This window comes from Patagioenas fasciata, chromosome 2 (genome assembly GCF_037038585.1).
Source record: "Patagioenas fasciata isolate bPatFas1 chromosome 2, bPatFas1.hap1, whole genome shotgun sequence".
NCBI classification, from domain to species: domain Eukaryota; kingdom Metazoa; phylum Chordata; class Aves; order Columbiformes; family Columbidae; genus Patagioenas; species Patagioenas fasciata.
This window is the reverse complement of record NC_092521.1, coordinates 50,005,813-50,031,138: the sequence shown is the minus strand read 5'-3', so window position 1 is coordinate 50,031,138 and position 25,326 is coordinate 50,005,813. Positions and strand designations below refer to the sequence as shown.

The 25,326-nt window shown below is 39.7% G+C and overlaps 1 protein-coding gene across 6 annotated transcripts in view; it reads right to left on the bottom strand.

Moving 5' to 3' along the window:
- Window positions 1-25,326, bottom strand: part of OSBPL1A (oxysterol binding protein like 1A) — a 75,855-nt gene extending 50,529 nt beyond the window's left edge. The window contains exons 1-14 of one of the 6 annotated variants that reach the window (XM_065830662.2): window positions 25,229-25,326; window positions 19,598-19,720; window positions 14,917-15,002; window positions 12,640-12,714; window positions 11,474-11,585; window positions 10,277-10,362; window positions 6,624-6,768; window positions 5,871-5,938; window positions 5,746-5,790; window positions 4,621-4,694; window positions 4,476-4,539; window positions 3,482-3,583; window positions 1,954-2,079; window positions 726-807 (exon numbers count right to left, since the gene is read on the bottom strand). In XM_065830662.2, the coding sequence (XP_065686734.1) occupies window positions 726-807; window positions 1,954-2,079; window positions 3,482-3,583; window positions 4,476-4,539; window positions 4,621-4,694; window positions 5,746-5,790; window positions 5,871-5,938; window positions 6,624-6,768; window positions 10,277-10,362; window positions 11,474-11,585; window positions 12,640-12,714; window positions 14,917-15,002; window positions 19,598-19,718 (1,186 nt within the window). In that variant the 5' untranslated portion in view covers window positions 19,719-19,720; window positions 25,229-25,326. The other 5 variants (XM_065830661.2, XM_071804184.1, XM_071804183.1 and 2 more) reach the window with 5 other exon arrangements.

The window sequence follows — 25,326 nt, the reverse complement described above, 5'->3', positions numbered from 1 at the left end:
GAGCTGGAAGGGACCCACAACGGTCATGAGTCCAGCTCCTGAAATGAAATGAAACAAGGTCTAATATTTAACAGCTTGATGCCTGTGCTATTTTTGGCAGTTATGCTGCAAAAATCCAAGTACATTAGTTGAAGAGTTATTATGTAAAATGAAACCAGAGAAGTTCAAATCTGGCATGAACCTCATGGCAGAACTATGTGGAATATATGCCATCACACCATGCCTCCAGTTCCCTGTATAGTTTTGCAATTTCAATTGACATCCTGTTTATCATGCCTCAGCTTTCATTGTGCTTCTACTTAATACAAGATTTTGAGGGGAAAGCTAGAGTAAGGCAGCCAGCTCTTTGTACCTGTCAAGGAACACTCACGCTCTGCAAGAAGCTACCAACTACAGATTTTTTTTTCAAACATTGAAAGAGAACACCTACATTGTATTCCTGTGATACTGCTCAGTAAGCACTGTATCTAAAGACAGTTCTACTACATTTACAGCCACTAATAATAACTGCGCTGATTGAGATTTTAGTTTTTTCTCCAAATCTGAAGTCTTAGCTCTTAGCAATTATTATAACATCACTTTATTTAAATATTTTTCAGTGAGGAAAACAGTCCTGTATTTTCAAGCTCCTGAAAATTTAATTTCAGTGAAATTGAAGCATGTGCTGCTTAAACAAAAAGTTAGTTTCCTGGTAACAAACTGCATTTTAGAAGAGTAAGTTTTACCTTTTGCAGCATCCAAAGATTTAACCATTGCAAGAAAATCTGAAATCTCTTTACTAAGTCTTTGTTGGCACACTTGTGCTTGCTGAAAAACAGAAAAAATAGCTATTTCAGAAATGCCTTGTTTTCAGGAAAGTTTTCGGGAAATTTTTAAATCTGGAGAATATTAAACCTTAACAAAGATTCCCAGTGACAGAGACTGATAAATTTAAAAAGAAATAAATTACTTGAAGTATCTTCAAAGACACACAAGCAAACATAAGATTATACACATTACACTGCTGACTGGCTTTTGTTTAAATTAGCACATCAAACCAAACCCCAAAGCTATGTTATATGTACTGCTTTTGAATTTCCCCCCTCCCCCCTTTTCTTATTAAAAACTTTGAAAACCCAAAAGAGCCATTGCTCATTCTTTGACAAACCTAAGGCCAAAATAAGCAAATACATAGGTTAACTAATGTATGGCAAGTACAGCAACATGCAGGAACCCACCCCAAGATCACATTCCAAGCCTGTATTTGAACTTGGAGTCAGTTATCTGCTAGATAATACCATCTTCTTCTGTAAGCTGCTGGGAACTGCCAGCACCATTCTTCCTCCCAGCCCTGTTCTGCTTTGGTCTACTTTGAGTTCTTGTACCAAAAGGTATGCTACAAGACACGGGAAGTTTAGTCACATGAAGATTTTTGCGCTGCAGCATCAACCTTCCCATAAAGTAAAATTTTGAGAAGTATATGCACGGCAAAAAGTAAGACTCAGAGGCTGAATGCTAGATTTATCAAGGAAGACTCCTTTCCATTGCAGGTCTGAACAATCACTCTAGAGCGCACCTAGCATGACCTGAGGTGTTGAAGGATAATTTCTAAGCCACTGCACTGCCTATTTTAGAGAGGCAGAGCTTGCCAAAGGTTAGCTTAGTTACCCTCGTGGTGTTACCCAGTACAGTACACAAAGCTCCCTCTCGCGGCTGAAGGTCTCAAGCAACTTTCTACCTTGCAGCAGTGCCTGATAAAACTGAAACACACAACCCTGTAGCTATGACATTTTATGGTGACAGTCCAAACAGAAATACATGACAGTAAGCAGTGCAAATACAAGCATCGTTTATGCGTCTGTGGAAAGAAAGAATCATTACTTTTAGCCAAAATATACTAAGGTATTTAAATACAAAATAGTACTAATCTGCAACTGTGTAGATGTGTGAGCCAAATAAGTACTCAGTACATACTTTCAGAGTATCCTGTAGGTCTGTAACAGACACCGTATCATCTTCCTCATCATCACTACTCAACTGTTCCTGTGTGCAGTAATGAGTGCTATATGCAGAGTGGTCTTCTATTGCTTCCAGCCAACTCTGAATAGAAAAAGAGTTAATACACATTTCAAAGGTCATCCCCAGAAGGCAACAGCACAAATACAAAACAACAAATTAAAATTTTCTATTCATGTAAATAAGATATTCCTTAGTAAAATGACACCTTAATGAGCAGAAAATAGATTGTTAAAATTGCAACATATTCAGGATGAGATAACCTGTGGTCAGAGTGCTATCTAAGACTTAATTGATGAACTGATGAAACTTTAAGGATAAATGCCACTCACACTTCTCAGTCTATCCAAGGTCACATAAGAAAATACTGTAGAAAATTTATTTTGCATCTTTGGGTTTCTGTTCAGACAGCAAGGTCCTTGCAACAAAATCTGCCTTCTTATGCCTGACAAGCTCTGTGTACAAAATCTCAAGCACTATCTTAATTAAGAGGTAGATTCCTCTCCTGTTCCTAGAATCACAGAGAGGCTGAGGTTGGAAAGGATTTCTGGAGGTCCACTGGTTCAAACCCCCCTACTCAATTAGGGCCAACTAGAGCTGGTTGCCCAGGACAATGTCCAAATGGCTTCTGAACATCTCCAAGGAAGGGGACTCCGCAGCCTCTTCGGGTAACCTGTGGATATTTTTTATTATGTTTAGAGGGAACCTCCTCCTGCATTTCAGTTTGTGTCTACTGTCATTAGGCATCACTGAAGAGAGCCCGACTCTGTTCTCTTTGCCCCCTTCCTTCAGGTCTGTACACACATTGACAAGATCCCTCTGAGCCTTCTCCAGGCTGAACAGTCACAGGTCTCTCAGCCTTTACTAGTATTAGAAATGCTCTGGTCCCTGTAATCATTTTAGTTGCCTTTTGTTGGACTCTGTTCGGCATGTCTGCATATCACTCATAGTGGGAAGTCCAGAACTGGACACAGTACTCCAGTTGCCTCCACCCCTCCATCTCTAGTTAGTACACCTACAGAAGTACAATAGTAACTACAATACAAATAGCCCTAAAAAAAAGCTATTCTCTTATTTGAGACCCACCCTTTAAGAAAATATAATTTATGAGGTCATCTTAGAGAACAGCCAAGAGTAGAATGTACCATTAAACATTCTTTTGCTCAGGATAATGAACTATGAAAGAAAGCTCAACAGAAGGAAGTTGCAACAGAAATTTACTACATAGAGAAGTTACACTACAGGGCAAAATACAGACACAGAGCAGGAAAACAAGGTGGCACTAATTCTAAAGAAGAGAATGACAATCTGTATTTTTTATTATTTAGTCTACAGTTCTGCTAAAATATTCAATATATGCACTTTTGTTACCAAGTCTTTATGATCAAGATACTGAACTCCCTACTAATGCATCCATAGCAAGTGGGATGCAAATTACTAATTACAGAAGTTATTACATTTTAAAACCTTTGATAGTCATTATTACCTCTCTAGTTTGAGAAGGAAGGCTATTTTTAGGAATCTTGAAACGATGAACTGTGTCATCAAAACATCTGACAGAAAAGAAGCAACTGTCTGTAGATTTTACCTAAAGCAATGTGATGAAAAGACAAAATTAGCATAATGAATCAGTAATAAAAGACAAAACTTAAGAGTAAGCAATTACTCTTAACTCAGAAGTTTTTGCCTCAGTTTTAAGGTGACATAACTATAGTTTACAAAGTGTGCTGTCTTGCACACACATGCATCATGAATGAGAATAAAGGTTCTTTATGTCAAAATATTATATTCACATTTATTGGTACCACCTGATTCAGACAAAATCTCAGTAATAATGTGAGACCATTGATATTACAGAATTTATAGACAGAAAAGCAAGAATCGCTTTTCATATAATAAAAATGTGTATAACTGTAGTTAGAACTTGTGATGCCAATCTACAGGTCAGTTATAGAACATGTAGTATTGAAATGAACCTAAATGCATTTTCCTTAAGCACTTCATGTTCCTTTGTATTGTAAGTGAAACCCTGCCTGTTTTCCATGTCCGTCCCTTCCAAAAGAGATTCCCACAAGCATAACGCAATTACAGGAAGTTTTCCAAAAATCACATTCAGGATTTATTTGTTCTCCAACTGAAACCAGCTTAAGTTACACAGTCAATCACAAGCAGCCAGTGACAGCTACAGGAGGAACCAGAGCTTTGCTATTCTCTATCACATGCTCCAAACAGAAGAGGTGTGCTTTTAGGAAGCCTTAGGTTTGTTTAAATCTTCAAGACTTTGGCAAGAAGCGAAGGAGCTTTGTGGCCACTTCACATATAAGAATACTTCAAAAGAATCAGTGTTTCTTGCAACAGCAAAACTTTTCCCTTATTTATAACAGAGGTATGCTTACCAAACTAGCTGAAGTTTTCACTGTCTAGATACAGAACACCATCACAAAAAAAATAGAGTAGTTTCAAATCACTTTACTTCCTACCGTGCAGACAGCTTGTGTTAGATGCTTGCATCCCTGACGGTGATCATTATTCGCTGCATCAGCTCTTTGAAAGAAAAAGATATTGACTACAGTGAAGATGGAAATTATTTAAATCGCTTTTCAGAAATTTAAACACAGAACTTACTGTCTCCGATACCAAGAAAGGACTCCATGTTCGAGGACTATCCAGTACAGTTTCCAACCAAAAAATCGTGAGCTCTAAAAAATATATTTAAAAAACCAAAACACAGAAACAAAAAAGGCCAGGTAAAGTTAACAGCTGAAGAGTTATTATTCCCAGTAAGTCTGACAGCTTGAAGGCTATGACATAAAACCGTCAATCATTAGGAAAATATTTTAGGTTTTACATATCTCTATGATCACAGCAACCTGAGAATACTACTACAGTGATATTCTCTTTTTCAGAAATACCTAAAGACATAAGTTTCGTTGAGCCTGCTATTCAGTAAGAACTGAAATACTAAAATGCTGTATTTTTTAGTATTACAAGAGCTGCTGATCACCACACAATTCTACTTTATAAAATCAAATGAGAAACAAAATACATCAAAATACCCAAATACAACATTTTACCCTTCACAAGCTTTAGTACATATACCTGGTTTAAAAGTAGTTCCTTATAATAGGATTGTGAGTGAATACATAGGAAAGTTTACACTGAAGAAAACGTCAGTGATTTCATTAAGGAACATAAAAATTAAGCAGATAGTAGAAGACTGAAAAAGCTTTTTTTTTAAGCACAGGAAAAAAGACTATCTTAGAAAAACTACTCCATTAAAACAGCATTCCCATGCTTGCTATCAGAGCAAAACAGGTTTTAAACAAGCATTTGACTGACATCTCAGTCCTTTAACATTTCCAGAAAGTGGTGAACTTGTGGCAAAATATTTGTCATGCATTAAAGATTAAGGCATCTATTCAGGAAAGGAAAACCATTAATTTTGTCTGTCACACAAGCAAGGAACAAAACCTTACCACAGTGAAGCTTTGCCACAAAAATTACCAAGAAATGAAGAGAGACTTTTCAGAGCTGAGGTTAAGATCAGAGTGCCATGAATCTAGTAACTGTTGCACCCAGCCAGCCCATCTATAGTTTATCCACCATACTAGATTCAGTTCAAGTCACTTAAATGTATTATCGAAAAGTTCCCTCATTCATCAACTTTCACTTAAGTACAGAAAAGGACATACTGACATATTTTGAGATCTTATTAAAATCAGCTATTTTAGGAAAGGAAATAAGACACACCTTCCATAGGAGACCTTCGTATCGTCTCAGGGGTTTGTTGATAACCTGCATGGAAAGTAAAGTTCATGTAGGAATAGCTTCAGCTAGACAGCCTTGGTGTTTTAAATGGACAGAAAAGTTCCTACCTTTCCAGTTTTACCTCCCAGTATCAGTTTCATTTCTGCACCTTGGGCTAGATCAAGGGGTGTCTGATCTGTTTAGTAACCAAGATGAGGCATAAGAATTTGATGCAAATAAACCTAGATGTACTTAAGTTAAAAAATAATCACTCTGACACTGTGTTTACCCATTAAAGTTCAGTCCCACAAGCATCTACATTTACTTGGCACTGTCCTTCAGAGTTCTGCTAGCCACAGAGAGGCCCTTGCTATTACTTAAGTTTGTTCTTAGCTCTTCAGCTAAATAAAACAGTTCAGAACATTCACTAATGTCAAGATGGAGGCATCTCTAATCAGATGACAAGTACACAGTTTGCATAACATCTGTGTAAAGTTTTCCTGGCTTTGCTCTCATTAGAAGCCTTCTTCTGAAGAGTCACTTTGTCTGAGCTACATCTTCAATCTTAACTTTTTTTGTTACCTGTGTTCAGTTTTTAGCATCAAGAAGACAAAAACCAGGCACATTTCATGGTTAAGGCAGACAGCAGGTAAATTTTCTAGAAATAGGTAAGTTTGTAAAGAAAAGCATTTAAGTACTATGCTACAGTTCTTCCATCTCTTGCAATTTAGTCAATGTTGGGCTTACTTTATTAGTGATACAAAGCTTGTAAAGCACAATCAAACTTTCCATGACCACTGAGTGTTAAGTACCATGGCTTATAAAAGCTGTTAAATTTCTGTCTCCTCCTAATACTTTATGTAATTCCATTTGGTACTCACCATTTTTGTTTCTTATTTTAGGATCTGCTCCATTTTTTAGAAGTTTCAATGCACAGTGCTTATGTGCACGGTATGCTGCACAATGCAATGGTGTGTTCCCCATCTGATCTGTACAGTTGATATCAGGTGGTTTGGGCTTGTTCAACTGGAAAAAACAAAGTTTTGCTTACTTATCCATCTTCTTCCCTCTCCAAATACCACGTTCATTCTTTTGAAAGTCAGCTCTTCCTAACTAGGATGCTTCAGTGTAGATCTAGCAACAAAGAGGGCACGTAGCAAGTGTTTTGAGAAGGGCAAGGACTATAGCAATCAAGCAAGATGTTCAACTACAGTAAAGAGCAGGTTTTTTGCTTGCTACACCTCTTCTACCTTTACCACACAACGTGGAAACATTTATCCTGCTCAAATGCACGGTGCCAGCGAGCATCAATGCAGTTCAGTCATTTATACTAGTAGAAAGGCATTTTTGATTCCACTGTCAAAATCCACTCCCAGGTACAGTCTAAAAGCACAGGACAGTGCTAAATCCAGAACAAGTTTGTATGACCACCCTGTTTCGGAGAGTAAGAACTTTGTACAGAAGCATGAGAGGCCTACTAGTCTCAGTAACAGAGCTATCTTAGGCCACTTAGAAGCTCCTAGTATTGTCAGTCTGTAATACAAACAGTTTTGCTGCATTCTGAAGTCTAACAATTGTGGGAACTTTGATTAGAACAGCTATGTAACTGAGGGGAAAAAGAAAAAATAATAATCTGAGTTTTACTTGGACATAATATAAACATTTTGAGAAATTGAAGAGAAGGGTCATTCAACATGACACTACTAACTGCTCTAAAATACCACTACACTTCTACTCAAATATGTAGCTATTTGATGCATACATGGGGGTTGAACTAGATGATCATTAAAAGTCCCTTCCAACCCAAACCATTCTGGACAATATCAGCCATTGTAGTTAAGCTTCCAAGCCAAATCAGACTGCCTTAATAGGAAAGCTAAGTCACTGTCGAGCAGTTCTAGAGACTAGAGACACAAGTGCATGACTGCAATTTTAGAGAAACTCAGTTTAAGCCTTCTGCATTACCATATGCTATCTTAGAAATTACTCCATAATAACAGCATTCCCATGGCAGCAAATTAAGTTAATATCAACACAATTATGTGCCTCAGAAATAGTCGTATAAGGATAAGCTCCTACAGCTGTTATTAACAGTTCAACTGAAAAGAAAACAAAGGTCAAGAAGAGACAGCTTGTGGAAGTATAACCTCATACTGAGGCCAAATACTTGAGTTCCTGAGGACTCCTCGATTTTAGCTCTTTCCACCCAGCTGTTTTACATCTTCCTTATTTCCACCTCTCCTGCCTCCTTGCTTCCACACCTTTTAAGCCACATGCTTGTGCTTTCAGCTACTTACACCTTGTTACAAGGCAATATTTTAAGGAAATTTTGATGTATCAACTTCTGAGATAAAAAGCTCTCCAGTCTTTTCAGTAGATGTACAGTACATTTTTGAGAACTCACACAAAACACACACTGCTTTTGCCTGAAGTAGACCAAAAAGCCTGGGTCAAGATTTGCTACAGAAGGTCTAACTTTTAGTAGCAAAACATACTGTGATCTAGTGAGAATCTTGAAAGAAGAGAACCACAAAAGCCACCTCCAATAGCAGAAGCAATTGAAGTGCATGCAGGAAAAGGAGAAAAAAAAATTGTTCCAATTCCAATGTGAAGGTTTAGAGAAACTGCACCATTAAATTATCTCTTCTAGACAATTATCTTACAATATGCAGTACAGTCATCTTCAGTAAAAATAAAAAAAACAAATTAAGGGTATCTTTCAAGTAAGTGGCACTCTGTTCCAAAAGCAACACAGTAAAAAATAAATGCTGGTGTTAGGTCTCATAATAAAAGTAGATGTAAACAGAAAGTTTCATAACAGTCTGCTAATCGGAAAAAAATATACAGTAGGAGCAAAAAGGCCTGCAAATCTGCAGGCAAAGTGTAAGGAATTCTTAAGATAACGGGCAGTTCAGAAGAGCTACACAAATTCTCCACAGAGTTATTCACCTGAAAGTAGGAAGTCAAAGAGGCTTACACCATATAGCTCTAAGTGGAGAAAGTTCTTTGGACTTCCTCAAGAGTCAACAGAAGTTTTAAAATTGTGGTTCAATGGTCACAGGTCCCAAGTACTCAGTGAAGACTTCCAAGACAAACCTGTTATGACTTTAAAAGTGCCTGGGGCTCAAAAATGTGGTAAGTACTTCAAAAAGTTTTAGAGGTCAATATATAGCTATCTTCAGATATAGGTAGCTCAATTATACTAAATATTAGAAAAACCACTTAGAAATTAAAATGTCTACAGGAAGAGTTGCATGTGCATGCATGGTCACATGCCACATGAGAGAAAGCACAGTTCTTCAATGACAGATTTCTATGAGGAGTCACCTTTTTTCTAATTTTTTTCCATATCAGTTTAAGACTTAGTCAGCACACAGGCAACATCAAATGACAAGTGTTACAAATGACCAGAATCAGGAACAGATCACTTATGCCAGTGTATTAATTACAATTAGTACAATGATCCCTATGTATTAATGCACGGTTCTTCCACATCTCAAGTACTGTGTACAGCTCTGGTTCTCTCTCCATTTCAAATAGGACAATACAAAAAGTACATATAAAAATTACAAGGATAACCAAAGATTTAAAAACAGTTTCCATGCAAGTTAGAAAGACAAGGCCTCTTCAAACTAGAAGAGAAATTTAGATGATGGAAATAAATTTTGAACAGGTATGCCTTCTGGCTTCTAGGCAGAAAAGAACAAAGTTTCTCAATATACAAATCTCACATTTGTGAATTTTCCATTAGAAGTAAGTAGAAGCATTCAGACTACATTGATGCTTTAGAATGTTTTACTACAGGTGCTAACTAGGTAGAAAATGTTCCGTACCACATATGTCTTACTTCCAAGGAAACTCTTCAGGCCTCTCAGAAGTTGCTTCAAAACCCAATTGGATACGGTCCTGAGCAACGTGCTCTAGTTAATTCTGCTCTCCAAACAGGAGTTGCACTAGCTTATATGCAGGGGCACCCTCCAGTCTCAATTATTCTGTGATTTGCTTCTCCAATAGCCTTACCACACCACAGTATTGTTCAGCTTGAATTACTGTGAGGGTGTACATGCACACTTACAGTTTTCAGGTCCCACTCAACATGAAATTGTGTTGTGCAGATGACTGTCGATTAAAATTAGAGACTTCAGTTACAACTGATGCTAATGACAAAAGCTTACTTTCAAAATTTAAAATATGCCATACTGTGGTAAACACCTAAGCACCCATGAGATTATGGTATCCACAAAAACATAAAACTTAAGTCAGTTGGTCTAGAATCAGCACACTGCTATTTACAACTAACTGAAGAGTATTTAGAAACATTAAAGCAGCTGAAAACCACTCTTCTACAGCCTCCAACAAGGAGGCTGGAAAACCCTTGAAGGTTCAGCACCTTACCAATATAACATGGTGAACAGCATTAATATTCTGAAGTCACAGCATTTTGAAATGCAAGGCCTAATGTCACACATTGTTATATCTGCATTATGGCTTGAACCACTTGACACAGAAGTATTACAAGCACTTGAATTCTTACCAAGGCAGTCAGTTTCCCTGTTTCCCCCTCTCTTGCTGCTCCTAAAAGTTCTTCTTCCAGTTTCCTTTCTTGTGTCCTTTCCACCGCTTTTGAAAAAAAAACCCACACACACAAATCTAAGGTCAGTCTCAAAGCAGCAAGTACATATAAATTACAGCATTTGAGAAACTATATCAAAACAATCCTAGATAAACAGGAGTTTCCAGTATTGTGACAGATATAAATGGAATATTTATTCAGAAAAGTCTGTGTCAGAGCAAAAATATGTTCAGAAACAAGGAATATTTGACAAGATGTGTGTATACACATGCACATATTTTTTAAACACTTATAACCAATCCTCACTCCCTAGTCAAAGGGAAAGCAGGGGAACTACATGACACATCAGCAGACCTTCCCTGTGTCCTTTGCAGTTTCTCTTCTACTCTTCCTATCATCCTACAGAAATTCTATTCTTTAACAATCCAGCAGGTGAGCAGCAGAAAGGGCTGTTATCTGTGCACGTGCAGGTAGAATCAGAACAGAGATCACTTCACAAATACAGGCTGTGGTATTGGACACAGAGCTTTAGCAGTATTTAGGGATATCACATAATAATACCAGGAAGCAACACAATTATTGAACTTTCTAAAACTCTAAGCAGTGAGCCTATCTAAGTATTTGGACACCATCTCCCTCACCTTCAACAGCTGTGAAAGTGAGGAAATGAGAGGAAAGGTTTTCACTTTTTTTTCCCCTTTGACATAACTTCTAAGACTGTAACAGCAAGTCCTAAACTTGATCCAAAACTATGTCACCTTTGCAAACTGTTCAGAATTTTGCTCTTTAATGATTTTGTTGACAAAAAGTCACTTAGATTCTTTACTTGAATTTTTCCCCTTCCAGTGAGCTAAGGCTTTAACTGCCATGTCTCATTCAGAGCTGTAGCAGAGGTTACCCCAACAGGACTGAAATAGTTACTTGAATAATACTATTGGCATTTATGATACTTAACTCTCCAAGTCACTTGCAGACATAATGGGAAAAAAAACCCAAAACCAAACCCAACTGTCAGTATTACAGACTGGAGCCAAGTGACCAAATTTAAAGAAAATTCAGTTGAGCCTCTTTAACTTCCAAGAGAAAAATCAGCTTTCAGAATGTACAAGTGTTAGAAATAAAACAACCCACAAACAGGCTATCACCTATTAAGGTTACCTTCCAACATATTCCTTATGTCTTTATCATGAGTAACTTCTCTTGCAGTCTCTCCACTCCCATTAACAATAGAAGTATCAGCATTATGCTGCAAGAGTAACATCACCACCTCCTGGAAAACAATTTGAAAAAAACTGCTTATCTATCTCTTGTTATGGCAAGGCCACAATCAGGCTTTTCAGCTATTGACATTCTGCAAGATGAGCTGTGTAACGGCTTCTCACCACTGCTGACTCCTGACAACAGGAAGGGATGTTTCAGAGAGATTGAAGAGTGGGACTAACTGCAACCTCCTCTCTCACATCAGTCAGGCTGCATGAACTAAGAAGAGATTAGCTGTGACTGAACAGACCCACTCCAATTCAGAAGCTGATGTATCTGGTGCAAATTCTGAATTTGACAGCTAAAAATAGTATGATTGGCTCTTTCGATAAGAGACTATGTAGTCACTCCTGAAGGGCCAAGAGGTTATCCATAGAGGTAGTACAAGCTTGGGAATTATGGCAGCACATGAGGAACAATCAAACTAGTCTCATGTTGCGAGCCTATAAAAAGCTTTTTAGTTTTATTTCGCTATGAAGAAACAGCACTTCCAGACATCAAATGGATGCACCAGTGTGTCTTCATTTATATTTCTTCTCTCCAGAAGTCACCAAAATTAAAACAATGTGGTTTCTCTCTGTGTAAATATGCAGCTAGTTAAGAAGAATAATCCCTACTCCTTTTACTGTGTCAAACATACCAGTTGCAAACACAAATTAATCTATTGTATTTCAGCAATAGATGAAAGATCTTTACGCTGGTTTCCACATGCTTCTGTATTTCCTCTGACACACAGCAAAAGCAGAAGAAAAGGAACATCAGTTAGTTACACAACTGATGCACAGTCTTACAGTGGAATATAATTACTAGTTAATTGACAATATACACCCAGAAAAACCACTGAGCAATCTTTTCCCGTCTTCGATAAAAGATATTTGTACCATGTTTTTGTTTTGGACAGAGCTATACAAGCTAGGCAATGTGCCTAGTTCTTTTGAACACACTGTACCAAACCAGACAATAAGTCATTTTGAGACACCATAAAAACATCTTTAAGTGATTTTACTGCTGGTATTTCCTTAATAATTCTATGACTGAGGCTTAAAAAAGCCAACATACTTTACCTTACGTCCTGTGAAAGCTGCACGATGGAGTGGAGTGTCCCCCATGTCATTCAGCACATTCACATCTGCGCCAGCCTAAACAAGAAGACCAAAAGACATCTGAATGTCATTCCAACAAGGACTACACAGCTATTCCCCTGACTGGGGGGGGAAGGGAGAACAGGACGCTAATGTAGGCCTCGTGGTAAATCAGATCAGAACTGTAATACAGCCATCCTAGAAATGAAGATAAAGTACATATGTAAGACACATAACCAGCATTCTAGAAACTGCTTCAAAAATGAAAAGCTTCCTGCATTTTTCCAGGCATCTCTCTCACTTTTGAGAAGAAGGTATATAGAAAACAACTTTAACACAAGGGGTGGTGTTGGTTTGGTTTTTGTTTTGGGTGCTTTTTGAGGTTTGGTTTAGTTTGTTTTTAATGGGGGGAGATGTTGGGAAAAAAATGAAAGAACCACAACCAGCTTACTGAAATAAGTGAGTGGACTGGATAACATACATACATATATTATTGCACACGTACACAGTAGCACCAGCCTCCTGGTGCTCCTGATTTAACAGGTGGTATTATCTCTAGGCACCTGCTGCTGCTCTTGCACTTGAAGTGAAAACATCCATGTCAGCATTAAGATGGTACTGAAACTTAACCTTTCCTCTTCCTTTTCTCTTCCACAGTGTTTGTCTTAAGTCTCCCTTCCTCTTGTCACACACTTTCTCCATCCCATACCTTTTCTCCAGAATGAAGACTGCTTGCCAAACAGCACAGGCACTGTTCCAGGAAGCCAATAAATCCTATTCTCCTTTTTTTAACCATTTCTTCTACATTGCTTTACCTAACCTCTCAAAGGGTCAGAAAGAGGGCAGGACATATTTAACTTTATCACATGTATTTAGATCACATAACTTAGCCAGTCATTGCTGCCTGCTTTAAGTTAACTAAGGAACCAGATTCTAGTTCCAGAGCTCTGTTTTTGATACCTCATTCACTTGTTCTCTGAGCACACCATTTTGGCACAAGTACACAGAGCCATCTATATATGCTCGGCTTTCAGAGCTGCACAGCCGCTTTTATTATCCAAGTTTCTCTTTAAATTATACCCTTTCAAGAGCCACACCAACAAAGAAGAAAGCACAAAGTTACATACATTCTTCCAACTCTGGAAGTGTTGATACATGCATTAAGTGACAAAACTTTTACTCTGAGTAGCCCTCCTGGATTGAGAAACCATTTACTGAGTAGGTGTGTAGGCTAGAGAAGAACTTCTCAAAAAAATTTCAACTTTGCTTCCTGCTTTAGAGTCATGATTATGGCTGGTTGGCCTTCATTCTGAATGCAATTTCAAGTTTAGATTAGCTAACTTTGTATTTGAGGCTGTTGAGCTTGTTCCTGCCATCTACAGCGAACCCCTTGAAACAGGAAAAGGGTTGGTTGAAGCTACCCTTAGAGCTGAGAGTAAAAAAAAAATAAACTCAGACAGAAACAACTGCAAATGCAGTACAGACGTGGCTAAGATGATAGGAGTTGTTCAGCTTTGACCACAGAGTGTAATCATTTCAAAGTTCATCACATCGTTCATTTTTTCAAAGATGTTAAAGAGAAATAATGAGTCAAACTATGTTAGCCTGTGCCTGGAAAGAAACACATACAAGTTACTTCACACAGAATTCTGGACATGCTTCTATGCACAACATACAATCGTATAACTGATTATTTTGTATTTGAAACACTTTCACCTTTCCTGCAACTCAGTAAGTGAAACTGCCTAAATTATACACTTTATATACCTCAGTAAGCTAGATCAGGCCTTCAAAGCATTTGCATTACTAGTATCAGATGATGGCTTACCATATGCACATATCCACTGAGCTTGAAAAGGGTTGAAGCTTTTGCAAGTGCATACCTATATCCTACACATCTTTATCTCCTATATTCAAACAGTTACACAGACAAACACACATGCCCCATGAGAAAGTTAGCTGAGTACTGATAACTGTAAATACTCTTCAGATAGCAGCTGTATACTACTGTAGAGACTGCCAGTGTCACTATTTTGTGTCCTTGTAAATGGGGCTGATCTTAATATTGCAACTATTTCATTCCTTAGTTTTAACAATCAGCTTAGTTATCTCTATATTATGTGCAGATAAACTGTAGGAAAGGCTCCACCTCTCTACAAAGCCACCTTTCTCCTTTCACAAAAACCCAAATAAATACTACCTGCTTCTAGCATAACAAAGAATCTTCTGTCTTAAACACAGAGGCAAAGAGAAATATACCTTCAGCAAATCCTCCACCACAACAGCATGTCCAAAGTAGCATGCAAGGTGAAGAGGCGTCCAACCCATATTAGATTTACTTCTGCCTAAAAGACAAAACAGGTAAATTAAGTTTTGGTCACACAATACAAAAAAGATCTTGTCATGTGCTTGGAGGTTGGCATGGATGATCGTTCTTCACAGTAACAGAGGAGCAAGGAGGCTGGAAGCATTGGTACAATTCACGTCATCTGAATTACTAAATCAGAATGCAGTTTGAGAACCTTAGATTCAAACCTACACAATCTTTCTGAAAAGAGAAAGTCACATAGTCTGACAGAGAATGAAACTTTTGTTTACGTGCAATACCTTGTTCTTCCAACAGTAGCAAGAAGCTTCACTTTCATTCACTATGAACATAGCGCATGCAAGTACACATTTCTTTTATCAAAAAAACCAGCCTGGGTTATTTGATTTGATACCCTGCACACAAATGGGAGGTAGGACAACCCATCTTCCAAATAGATTCAAACCAAAACAGACAGAATAGCCTAATGATAGGGGTTTTTGTTGTCTGTGCTTGCACATGATTTTAATAGATAGCCTTATTAAGTATCACGATTTGAAATCTTCGTGCATGGTAGAACTCTTGTACCATCTACAGTTGCAAACCTCTGCAGGAATTATAAGCATAAAGCAGGCACAGAAGTGACCATGCAAAGGAAACTATAATTTACGCTTGACAAAGCATTTAAAGCATGTCCTGAAGGACTGGCTGTATGAATGAAATTCATGAACTGTCCTACAATCAGTTCTTTAAAAACAAGATATGAAAAGAGGTTACTAATCTAACAACTCATGTTAGTTTCCAATTCTAACAACTGTACTAAGCAAAGCTGATTTGTGCTTTGTTTTTACTGAGCAACAGACCCACAGCATTCCAAGAGCCATTGAAAAGCAATCACTTTGTATTTCGAAGGAAAACAAAAATAAGGCATTAGAAATGGTTTTGAGGTTACTGCCACAATTAAGTTTTCCCTTTTCATGTACCCTCAAACACTGAAGTCTGGAACATGCATAACATTAGTTTGCCCTGAGGGGACAAGCCACTAGCAAAAGTAAAAAGAAAACTACTGATCTTGCACCTCCATCATTCTTTCTGCTCTCATATTACAAATTAACATTACAATGTGGTTCACAGTTCAATTATTTTCCCATTTTTTACAGCTGTTTCTAGCTAACATTTCTGCCCTCTATTGGCTATTTCTTTTGTTATTTGACTCTTTCTTTTCAAGTCCTGCTGTTATTCCAACCCCAGATTTAGTGTCTTCCCCTTATCCCAGTCTGGCCTGAAACAGATTTCCTGTTCCATGTGACTGATGGGCTCAAGTACCACAGAAAAATGCTGTGTGGATCACTAATTCTGGGGCTACGTATGCTGGATAACGTGCTACACTGACATCAACCCTGAGTCTAACAGGGAACAAGTTTCTTTCAAAGAACACAAAAGAGGTCCGAGTTGCACCAAATTGAGTTCAATTAGCCCAAGACAGTCCTTAGTTACAGCACTGACAAAACAGTGCTGCAGCCAAGGAATTTGGTCAAGAAAAAAAGAAAATCAGGAACCTGGCCAGATTTGTAGTTCTTACTGAAGCAACAGAAGCCCTTATTCTGCATCCACTCAATGTTTGTATTTTTGATGTTAGCTGACCAGCTACTTGTCAAGCTCTTCAGGTGTTTGTTACTTCAAGTGACAAGTGTTTGCACTTTTAAAAAATTTATTTTAAACCAGGACACCATTACACTGAAGAGAAAGCAAGGATAGGAAAGGAGAATAAATGCAACAAAAATACATTTCCTACCCCTTGTATCCAGTTCTTTTGCTTTATGCCAGTCGGCTATAAGTTTAATGTGCTACCATTTGTTCAGAGAATGGAGACAAACTAGGCAGTCATCTCCAGTTGTGTTCTGCCAGGCTAGCGTGCAGTCATTCAGATGTGTCTTTTGGCATAACAGACTGCTGACCATTGACCTTACTTTACAGTTTTCTTACTCTGTAAAGTCCTAGATATTCTGTTTTCTAGTATTTAAGGAAATAAGCCAACACAGCCTTAGAAAATATAATCATTTGGCATGAAATACAGGTTTAGTGTTGTTTTAATATGGATCCCTTCTTCTGAAACCAGTGAACTGAGAAAACTGGAAATGGAAGTTCACATCATTTGGCTGGATATGAATCAAGCAAGTCTTGCTTATCTGCAAGCATTGACAGGCTAGAATCCAGTTACAATAGAACAAGCAGGAGAAGCCTGGATTTATTTCCACTTCCTTCACTGTGGCTGAAGTCAGGATGTTTGCAATCACTCTCGTCAGACTCCACACTTCTGAATCTAGAGGACAGCCTCAAGTATAAGCTCACTCTTAGAAAGAAAAGGCAGGTTTTACAAGTTTTGACACCCAGGCACTTTAGTTTGTTGGACTTATGTCTCCCAAGGCACACTCTGGGGGAATTTTACACTAGTTCCAGTACAGCCTCCCATCTGGTCCAGAAGTACTTTATTCCAAGCGAAGTGTCATTGCCATATTAGATGCAAGTCCTGAAGGAACTGCTGCAGCATTGAAGACATTCCCCATACCCTGACTTTCCAGGTATACCCAATTATCCTGAAGGTAATGACAGAAGGACAAGAGGCTGTAAGGAAGAGAAGGAAGACTGAGGGTTACAAAAAGTCAGTTACAGTCTGCAGCCTGTATTTTAGTTAATCATCATGTGGTTATGCCATTACTATCTGGTAGTACCTAACAGATCAGGATTTGCAGCAAGACATAGTGGTTTTGCTAGTGAGGAGGCAGGACAGCAGGTGTAGTTATACTGCAGAGGTTGCTTGGCTGGAATTTGCATTAGATGACTTCCAATGGAGTACTCTATGGAAGCAGAGTGATTAAGACAGTCAGTCTCTGAAGAGTGACTGTGGAAGAACAGAGATTTAACTCTGAAGTTTCACACAATCAGAACAGTTCCCCCACTTTACTTACACTTGTGTCCTCTTAACATTTAGAAGAATCAGAACTTAGAAAGCAAAAATTTCACTGTGTACAGATTCCATACAGAATTATTCTGTTTAACCTAAACTACCACAAGCCCAGTCCCTCTGGCTTCCTAGATCTCCTATTAACAAGTATGTATTTGCTGGCTGGCCATGTATTGCTAAACTGGAAGATTACCAGCTAAGCAGCACCTATCTTTCCCTTTATTAACTGAGTCTGTGCTGCAGACTTTCACAATATTAACACTTGACTTTGAGAAGAAAGGTTGACTAGAAGCCAGTTTGCTTGCTATAATACAGGACTGCAGATTATGCCATGTCATTATGCTTTCTTGATGTTCAGACTACATTTAAGAACACATCTGAGAAGCTCTGAAATCTCTTCTAAGCATGAGACTTCAGCAACTTATTTATGGGTACTGTTGCATGAATCTGAAGGTACTTTTATTCCACCTGTTTAGGTACTACACACAGCATCTTGAATATTTGCAATGGACATACTTGTGAAGGTGGAAGTCTTTAGTTCTGTCAAGCTGTCTAGTTCCCCTTGAAATTATGAACTAGCTCCCTGAAGATATAGCAGCAAGGGTTTGGGTTTTACAGCTTTGTTTTTCCTGAGGTAAGCACATTAACTATTGGGAAAACACAGACATGGCTGAGTAGTCAAACAAAAGGATGAGTAAACTGATGATTAAGAACTAGAGTTGGGAAATGGATAGGGCTTGTTCGGATAGTAGGCTTTGCTGCTCTTTAGGGCAAGGTGTTCCCTCTGTCATGGCTGAGAGAAAGCATAGTTGCTCTCCCTCTCCCTGCTTAACAGTTAAATACTGAACAAAGAATGTCAGCCTGTGTAGAAAGAGTAGGAAACACCTCTACTTTTTTGAAGCAACCAGAAACACACTCATGTAAATAAAGAGAAATATAAAGCTACTAAATGAACAAAGAAATAGGACAGTCTGCAATTGCTAGTAAGCTTGCAAATCCAGCCCCAGATTGAAGCTTAATGCTCAGCAAGCAAGTTCCTTAGCCATAACTATGTTTGCTATGCCTGTGCAAAACTTTAATGCTGGTCAAAGACCCAGACAACTGGCAGTTTGACTTTATTTTCCTAAGTAACCTAATATACTGCTAACGGTAAAAAGCACACATTTTTCCCAACCATTTCTGCAAGTGGCAAGAGACGTAGCTGTTCCTACTACATGGTAATGAAATATGGTCCTAAAAAAATATAGAAATAAAACTCACACCTAGCAGAGCACAAATAAATGACCTGATCTCTGCAACCTAGACAGAGGCTTTTCACCACCCTGAACCATCCCCAGGCACCACGTTCTGATTTTTTTTTAGTATTATAAATCTCCAAAGTTGGCATAAGCCTGAACACAGGCAAAAAGAGGTACTAACTCTTTGCCTTGTTGGCACTTCTAGCTTCTGCAAATTACTCAGTTTTTCTGTGCAATTATCTGTACTCTGCTTTTATGACCTCTCCCCTATGCAAGTACAGCCTTAAGTCACAGGGTAAAAGCAGCTATTTAAGTGGGTTTTTTTATTATTCTGTTGAGCACTACAAAGAAAGCAAGATTACACTATCAGTAACAGTTTCACTAATGTGACTTCAACAGTAAGATTACAAACATTTGAGGAAGGCTACTAACCTTTACAGTTGATATCAAAGCTTATTTCTCCTTTGTCCATGGTATTCAACAGCTGTTTAACTTCTTCAGCATTTCCATTTCTAGCATCATGGAGAAGCTGCTGTTCTGCTTCAGTATTCATCTCTAATAAAGATATGAAAGAACTGATTTTGCAATGTCTTATGCTGTTATACATTATGGTTTAATATTATGTCACTTTTCTCCCTTATTTAATACTAACACTAGTATGAGAAAGAATTATTTCCTTTGTGGAACACATTTAATGCACAAACTGCTTTCACCAGTCCAGCACTCAGTTATGCCACTAAGAAGCATTAAAATTCCTCATACAAAGCAGTTAAAATACCTATGTTTTCTTGCTTCTTGGTTTTCTGGGTTCTAAATGTAGCTTGTGAGCTGGAACTCTATGCCACAAATGAGGTAAGCTTTGCTACAAGCATAACCAGTAAGCATTTATTTTTTCCTTGTAAGGTTTTCATCTTTACCCCTTAGGGTTTCCAGAGGTAATGAGGGAGGGGAAGTTACGTGTGCCTATTAGCCCAAGTATTTCTTCAGAATTAACTGAGACTTATTTTGGCTGCCAACTCCAGGAAAAGAATGTGTTCACATGGAGGTCCAATTACCCATCAGTTACTGGTACTATCAGCTCCTGAACTCAGGATACCTTATCCTCTCTAATCTTGACTTAAAGTAAGACAAACAACTTTGTAGATTTTACCTTATCTTTAAGAAACACAATAGTACAATATAAAGAAGTTAACACGTGACTAAAAAGCATCACTAGCTAATTCTCATTTTACCACTGCTCTTGAACTACAAAAAAAAAAAAAGTATTTACATCTTTCAAAGAAGGGAGAAAACCAAGCCTGTGGTCATGGCTATTTTTACAGCTCTCTTTTTGACAGAGAACCTGAGATCTTTGGGTAAGTGACGCTGCTACTAACTAGGTCTCTTGCAGAACAGAGTTATTAAGTGAAGCCTTAACACATCCTTTTCCACAGAATCACAATGTGAAGTTCCTCCCCCCCCCCTTCTTTTTTAAGGTTCTTACAACAACTAGACCCAGATGCAGCACAGCTCAGCACAGACAAAAGACAATTTTAATGTCCTATTTAAATACATTGCTTTTAAGAGCTGTCAAGAAGTAATTATAAAAGCAGCCTCAAAACCCTGTGCTGCAATACACAATTTATTGCTGCTGAAAACAACAGTAAGAGGTTGCCAAAATTTAGTGTCTCCGGTTTAGCATCTTCACCTGACACGCTAGGTTTACCAGATCCTGCAGAATCTAGATTTCTGAAGTCAGTTAATGACTGCCAAGCACATTACTGGCCTAACATAGTTTTCCAATACTAGCAGAGGCTTTGATCAGTCTCACAAACTGTTTACACTCCGCTGCATTGGACAGGCAGCTTTATTGCACCATGCATGCTCATAGCTAAAATAGATGCCAGGAGCTCTTCAACTACCTTTGGATGAGAAGCCACTCAGCAAGAAAAGAGACAGTGAGAACACTGAGAAAGCAATTAAAAGCCAGTTAACAGTGCAAGATCTTGTAATAGAAGACAGAAGCCTAGAACAGGGTAGATTGAGCAAAAGTTATGGGAAAACTCTTCTTCATATTGCTAGAGCTTTGGCAATCAGCAAAGAGAAGGAATCCATTTTCAAAGAATTAACCAGAATGACTAAGCAAGCCCTTTTTAGTACATTTCAGAAGAATGGGCTGCATCAGTCACCTGCAACCTACCACAGACATGGGGTACAAACTCATTCTCCAGCAGTGGTTAGACAACACTCTCATTTGTGCCTGCTTTTGAGATATGCTGGGGAAAAACAAACAAACCAACCACCAAACCCCCCCTAGAAACACATCCCCCCCCTCCCTCCCCCCGCCCCACCAAACAAAAAACAGAAAACAGAACACCAATCCTAGTTCTTCTAGTAATCCTTCAAGCCCTGCAGCTACCTTCTCCTTCAAACAGGAGTCTATCCACTTGTCTGAAGCAACACAGAACAGTTTGTTGTTACTCAGGCAGGTATAATTTTCCTCAGTGAATCTGTTCTACCAGTGTCTAGAGCAAGATCAAAATCAAATATGTCAATGTATTACCAGTCTGTAATACTTTCTCTGAAACCAAGTGATACTGTTTCAGGCAGACACAGAATGCAGTACTGAGATTCATACAGACAAAAGCTAAGAGGATAGCCAGAGCTCATTTTGCTGGGTTACCCATCAGGGATGGGGAAAAAAACAGTAGAGCTCATCCTTCATTTTCACCCCTTCCCACACAACATTTCTTTAGCAATCTCTGAAATGTCTCAGATGAGAGAAACATAGTCCTATCATTACCCCATATCTTTTGTCAACATCCCACATACACAGCAGGTTTGAATAACAATGCGCTTTCAACACGCTAAGAACCTGTAGTTTCCATTTGATATTGATGAGAAGAAAGAAAAGACAGCTTCGGAAGGGAACAAGAAGTTAATCCAAATGCACAACTCTCGTATGCAGCAAGGCAAGTTACACACGTGCAGAATCTTAAACAGCTCAAGATACATGGAAAGTTGAATCACTCTGTAAAGTTACTTGCAGGATTTTTCTCTCCCCAAACAGTCATGAGGTTAAAATCACAGATTTATTTGTACTCTTAAATCAAACATTAGCAGTAGTGACATGCACAGTAACATGGCTAAGAAAGGTCTGTCTGCTTCACTGGTTCAGTCCCTAAAGAATCTGCTGTTTAGGCCAAGCCTCCAATTTCAAATACACTTTGTAAGCTTGAAGCATGCAGTGATGCAGAAGAATGACTGTCTGGACATTAGTCATATTTAGAGGGATCATTCGTGGGAAAATGTTCCTACAATTGGGGCTGGAAAGTGAATCTGTGTGCAGTTACTCATCAGACAAGTGATACAGAACCTGAAGTTTTAGCTAACAAGCTAAATGAAGTTGCCTAAATGAAGCTGGCAGCAAAGGGGCTCTTAACAGAACTTAGTATAATATTGAAAACAGTTTTAAGCAATAGGATTTTCTCTAAAATGGAGATGAGGAGCTACCAACAGAAGTTTGAGGGGCAAATTTAGAGTACTGGAAGAAATCAATACAGAGGCACTCAAATGCTACACACTTACAAGTGTACTTCATACACCTGCACTCTCTCGTAGATGAGAGTTTGATTACATGACGCACCACCAAAAGAGCTCCAAAATCCCTGTCTCCCAGCTTTGAAGTTCTGAGCCAGACCATCAACAGCGAGGGAGAAACTTAATAGTTTAGTTTGGATTTATTAATCATGAGATACTACTAGCAGGTTAATCTATATAAATTGTGCTGCCTATATGCAAAGTTACTAGGCACTTACCGGAGCAAACATCTGTTCAGTCAGTGGTGCTGCCATCATTACCTTACTCCATTAATGAGCTGATATGGGATAAACTGCCTTTCACAGCTCATCTTCGTGCCTTGTACTCCAGGCTCTGCAGTCACCAGTATACCATGAGTAAACAACACAAGAACAATATTTAGTGCCTCCTATACAGCCAAGACATGACTCCAAGGCACTTCTGTTGAACTCATTAGCACTACTGGAGCAGTACTTCATTGCTAACTGGATCTTAACCTTTAAGAAGGTATAAAGAATAGCACTGAGATGCTCCACTGTATCTTCTTCCTAGACCTACGTCAGAGTGATCTTCTCGCACTATTGCAGAATGTGCCTTCACACAGGAGTTGTTTCCAACACAGAGTGGAGAGTCTAAGTTACCACTCTGCCTGCATGCCTGCCTAAGAGAGTTTGCAGAATACGTAGCCATGAAAGGCCACCTAACTACCAATATACAAACTTCACCCAGCTTCTAGGAGCACATAAAAAAATATGCTTTTCTCGCAAAGCAGTCTATGAAGACTTAAAGCACCATCCCTGCCCACAAGGCAGCAGTGCTGATAAGACCCACTTGTTTTTGCTTTTATTTCTTCTCCTGCTGAGGCCTCCTGCCATGTACACAACTGAGAACAGCAACAATATGCACTAACCAAAACACGGCTGGTTTTCAGTCTGCTGGAGCTTGACAAGCAGCAGAAGCAGTACTGGTATAGCCCAATTTAAGACTCTGAGTCAGCAGCTACTGGTTGCACAGGAAGCTTTCTATTCATGACAAATAGCAAGCTTGGCAAAAAACACAGCACTGGCTAGTATTTCAAGAGATCTCCCTCCAGCAGTGAAAACTAGATTCCTGTAGGAAAGGATGATACTTGTTCAGGAAGAGTTCTCATGTGTCCCAGCATGCACACATTATGATGTGATGATCATAAAGGAGTAGAGGACAAAATGCAGAAAACCACACAAACAGACAGAACCTGTCTACAAACCCACACAACACACTGCAGTGACAGGAGTTGCTTCAAGAAGAAAGCTGCAGTACTAGAAACATGAGTGATATTATCTAGAAGTAATTAATTTAATCTTCAGTTAAAGGGTTCTAGAAGTTAGAAGTAGAACATGCTTCTATGACAGTCTCATGGTGCTTCATGTGAAAACACCACCTATACAAAATCAAGTTACTGTCTGCTCAGTAGCAATATGGATGCAACAACACAATACCTGTTTGATATCACTGTCAAAGCAATAGCTATTTAAACTAATCCTCATTCTTAGGCATCTCCTGGTTGTTTCCTGCACATAGCTTAGTCCTGTTGCATCAAAGACCTTCTTTCAGCCCAGGAGTCTGAATAAGCTCTGAATAAGTACAAGATCTCACCAGATCAGCAGGCAAGCACAGTTCCAAGAAAAAAAAAAAAAAAGACTTCAGGAGAACTGCTAGAGTTTTCTACATGCGCCTGGAATCGAGCAGTTTGTTTCAGTGCCGGTAACTAAACACTTTTTAAAGCGAAAGGCTTATGCATCACAGCAAATGCGTTCCTTGTCTACAGGAAAGGTGCACTCAGATCCCGGCCGCGGACAAACACACCTGGAGGCACCGGCCACCAGCTGTCGGAGGAAGAGGAAGAGACAGGAGGAAGGGCTCACAGCGCTTCCCCAAGGGCAGAGTCCCCCTTCGGCACCCTCGCTGCCCCTGCTCCGACTGCCCAGCCTCACACCGGGCAGCTTGCCGGGCCACGCTGTGAAAGGCTCTGAGAGGGGAAGCAGCGACACCTCCACCCCAACCCCAGACACCCTGCTGGCGGCAGCTGAGAGGTGGCCAGCTAGCCGGGGCGCTCTGTGGCGAGTGGCCCGGCCGGGGCTCGCACTCCTCACGCAGCGCCGGCCCCGCAGGCCTCCCCTGCTCGGCCCGGCCCGCCCTGCTAGTCCCGCCGTGCCCCTCGCAGCCGGCTGTGGCTGAACTTGGCGCCTCCGCCCCGCGGGCACGGGCGGGCGGCGCCGGTTCGGGAGCAGGCCGGGGAGAACGGAGACCCGGAGACACGATAACGGCAGCGACAACACAAACGCCGCAGCGGGAGGGCGCGTCGCCTGCCGTGCCCGCCCCCGCCCCCCACCACGCGTCGCGGAAGGAAACACGCCCGGGGCGGGTGGGCTTACACACCGCCAGCCACTCCGTTCCTCGCCGCTCCTGCCGCCGCTTCCCGCCCCACGCGCGAACCGCCCGCCGTCGCCGCTGGGTTATACGCACCGGCCCCGCACGTGACCGGCAGCAGCGCGGGCCGCTCCCCCACAACACCCCCCGCCGCCGCGCAGGGTGGGCCGTGCGGGCTCCCGGAGGGGCGGGGC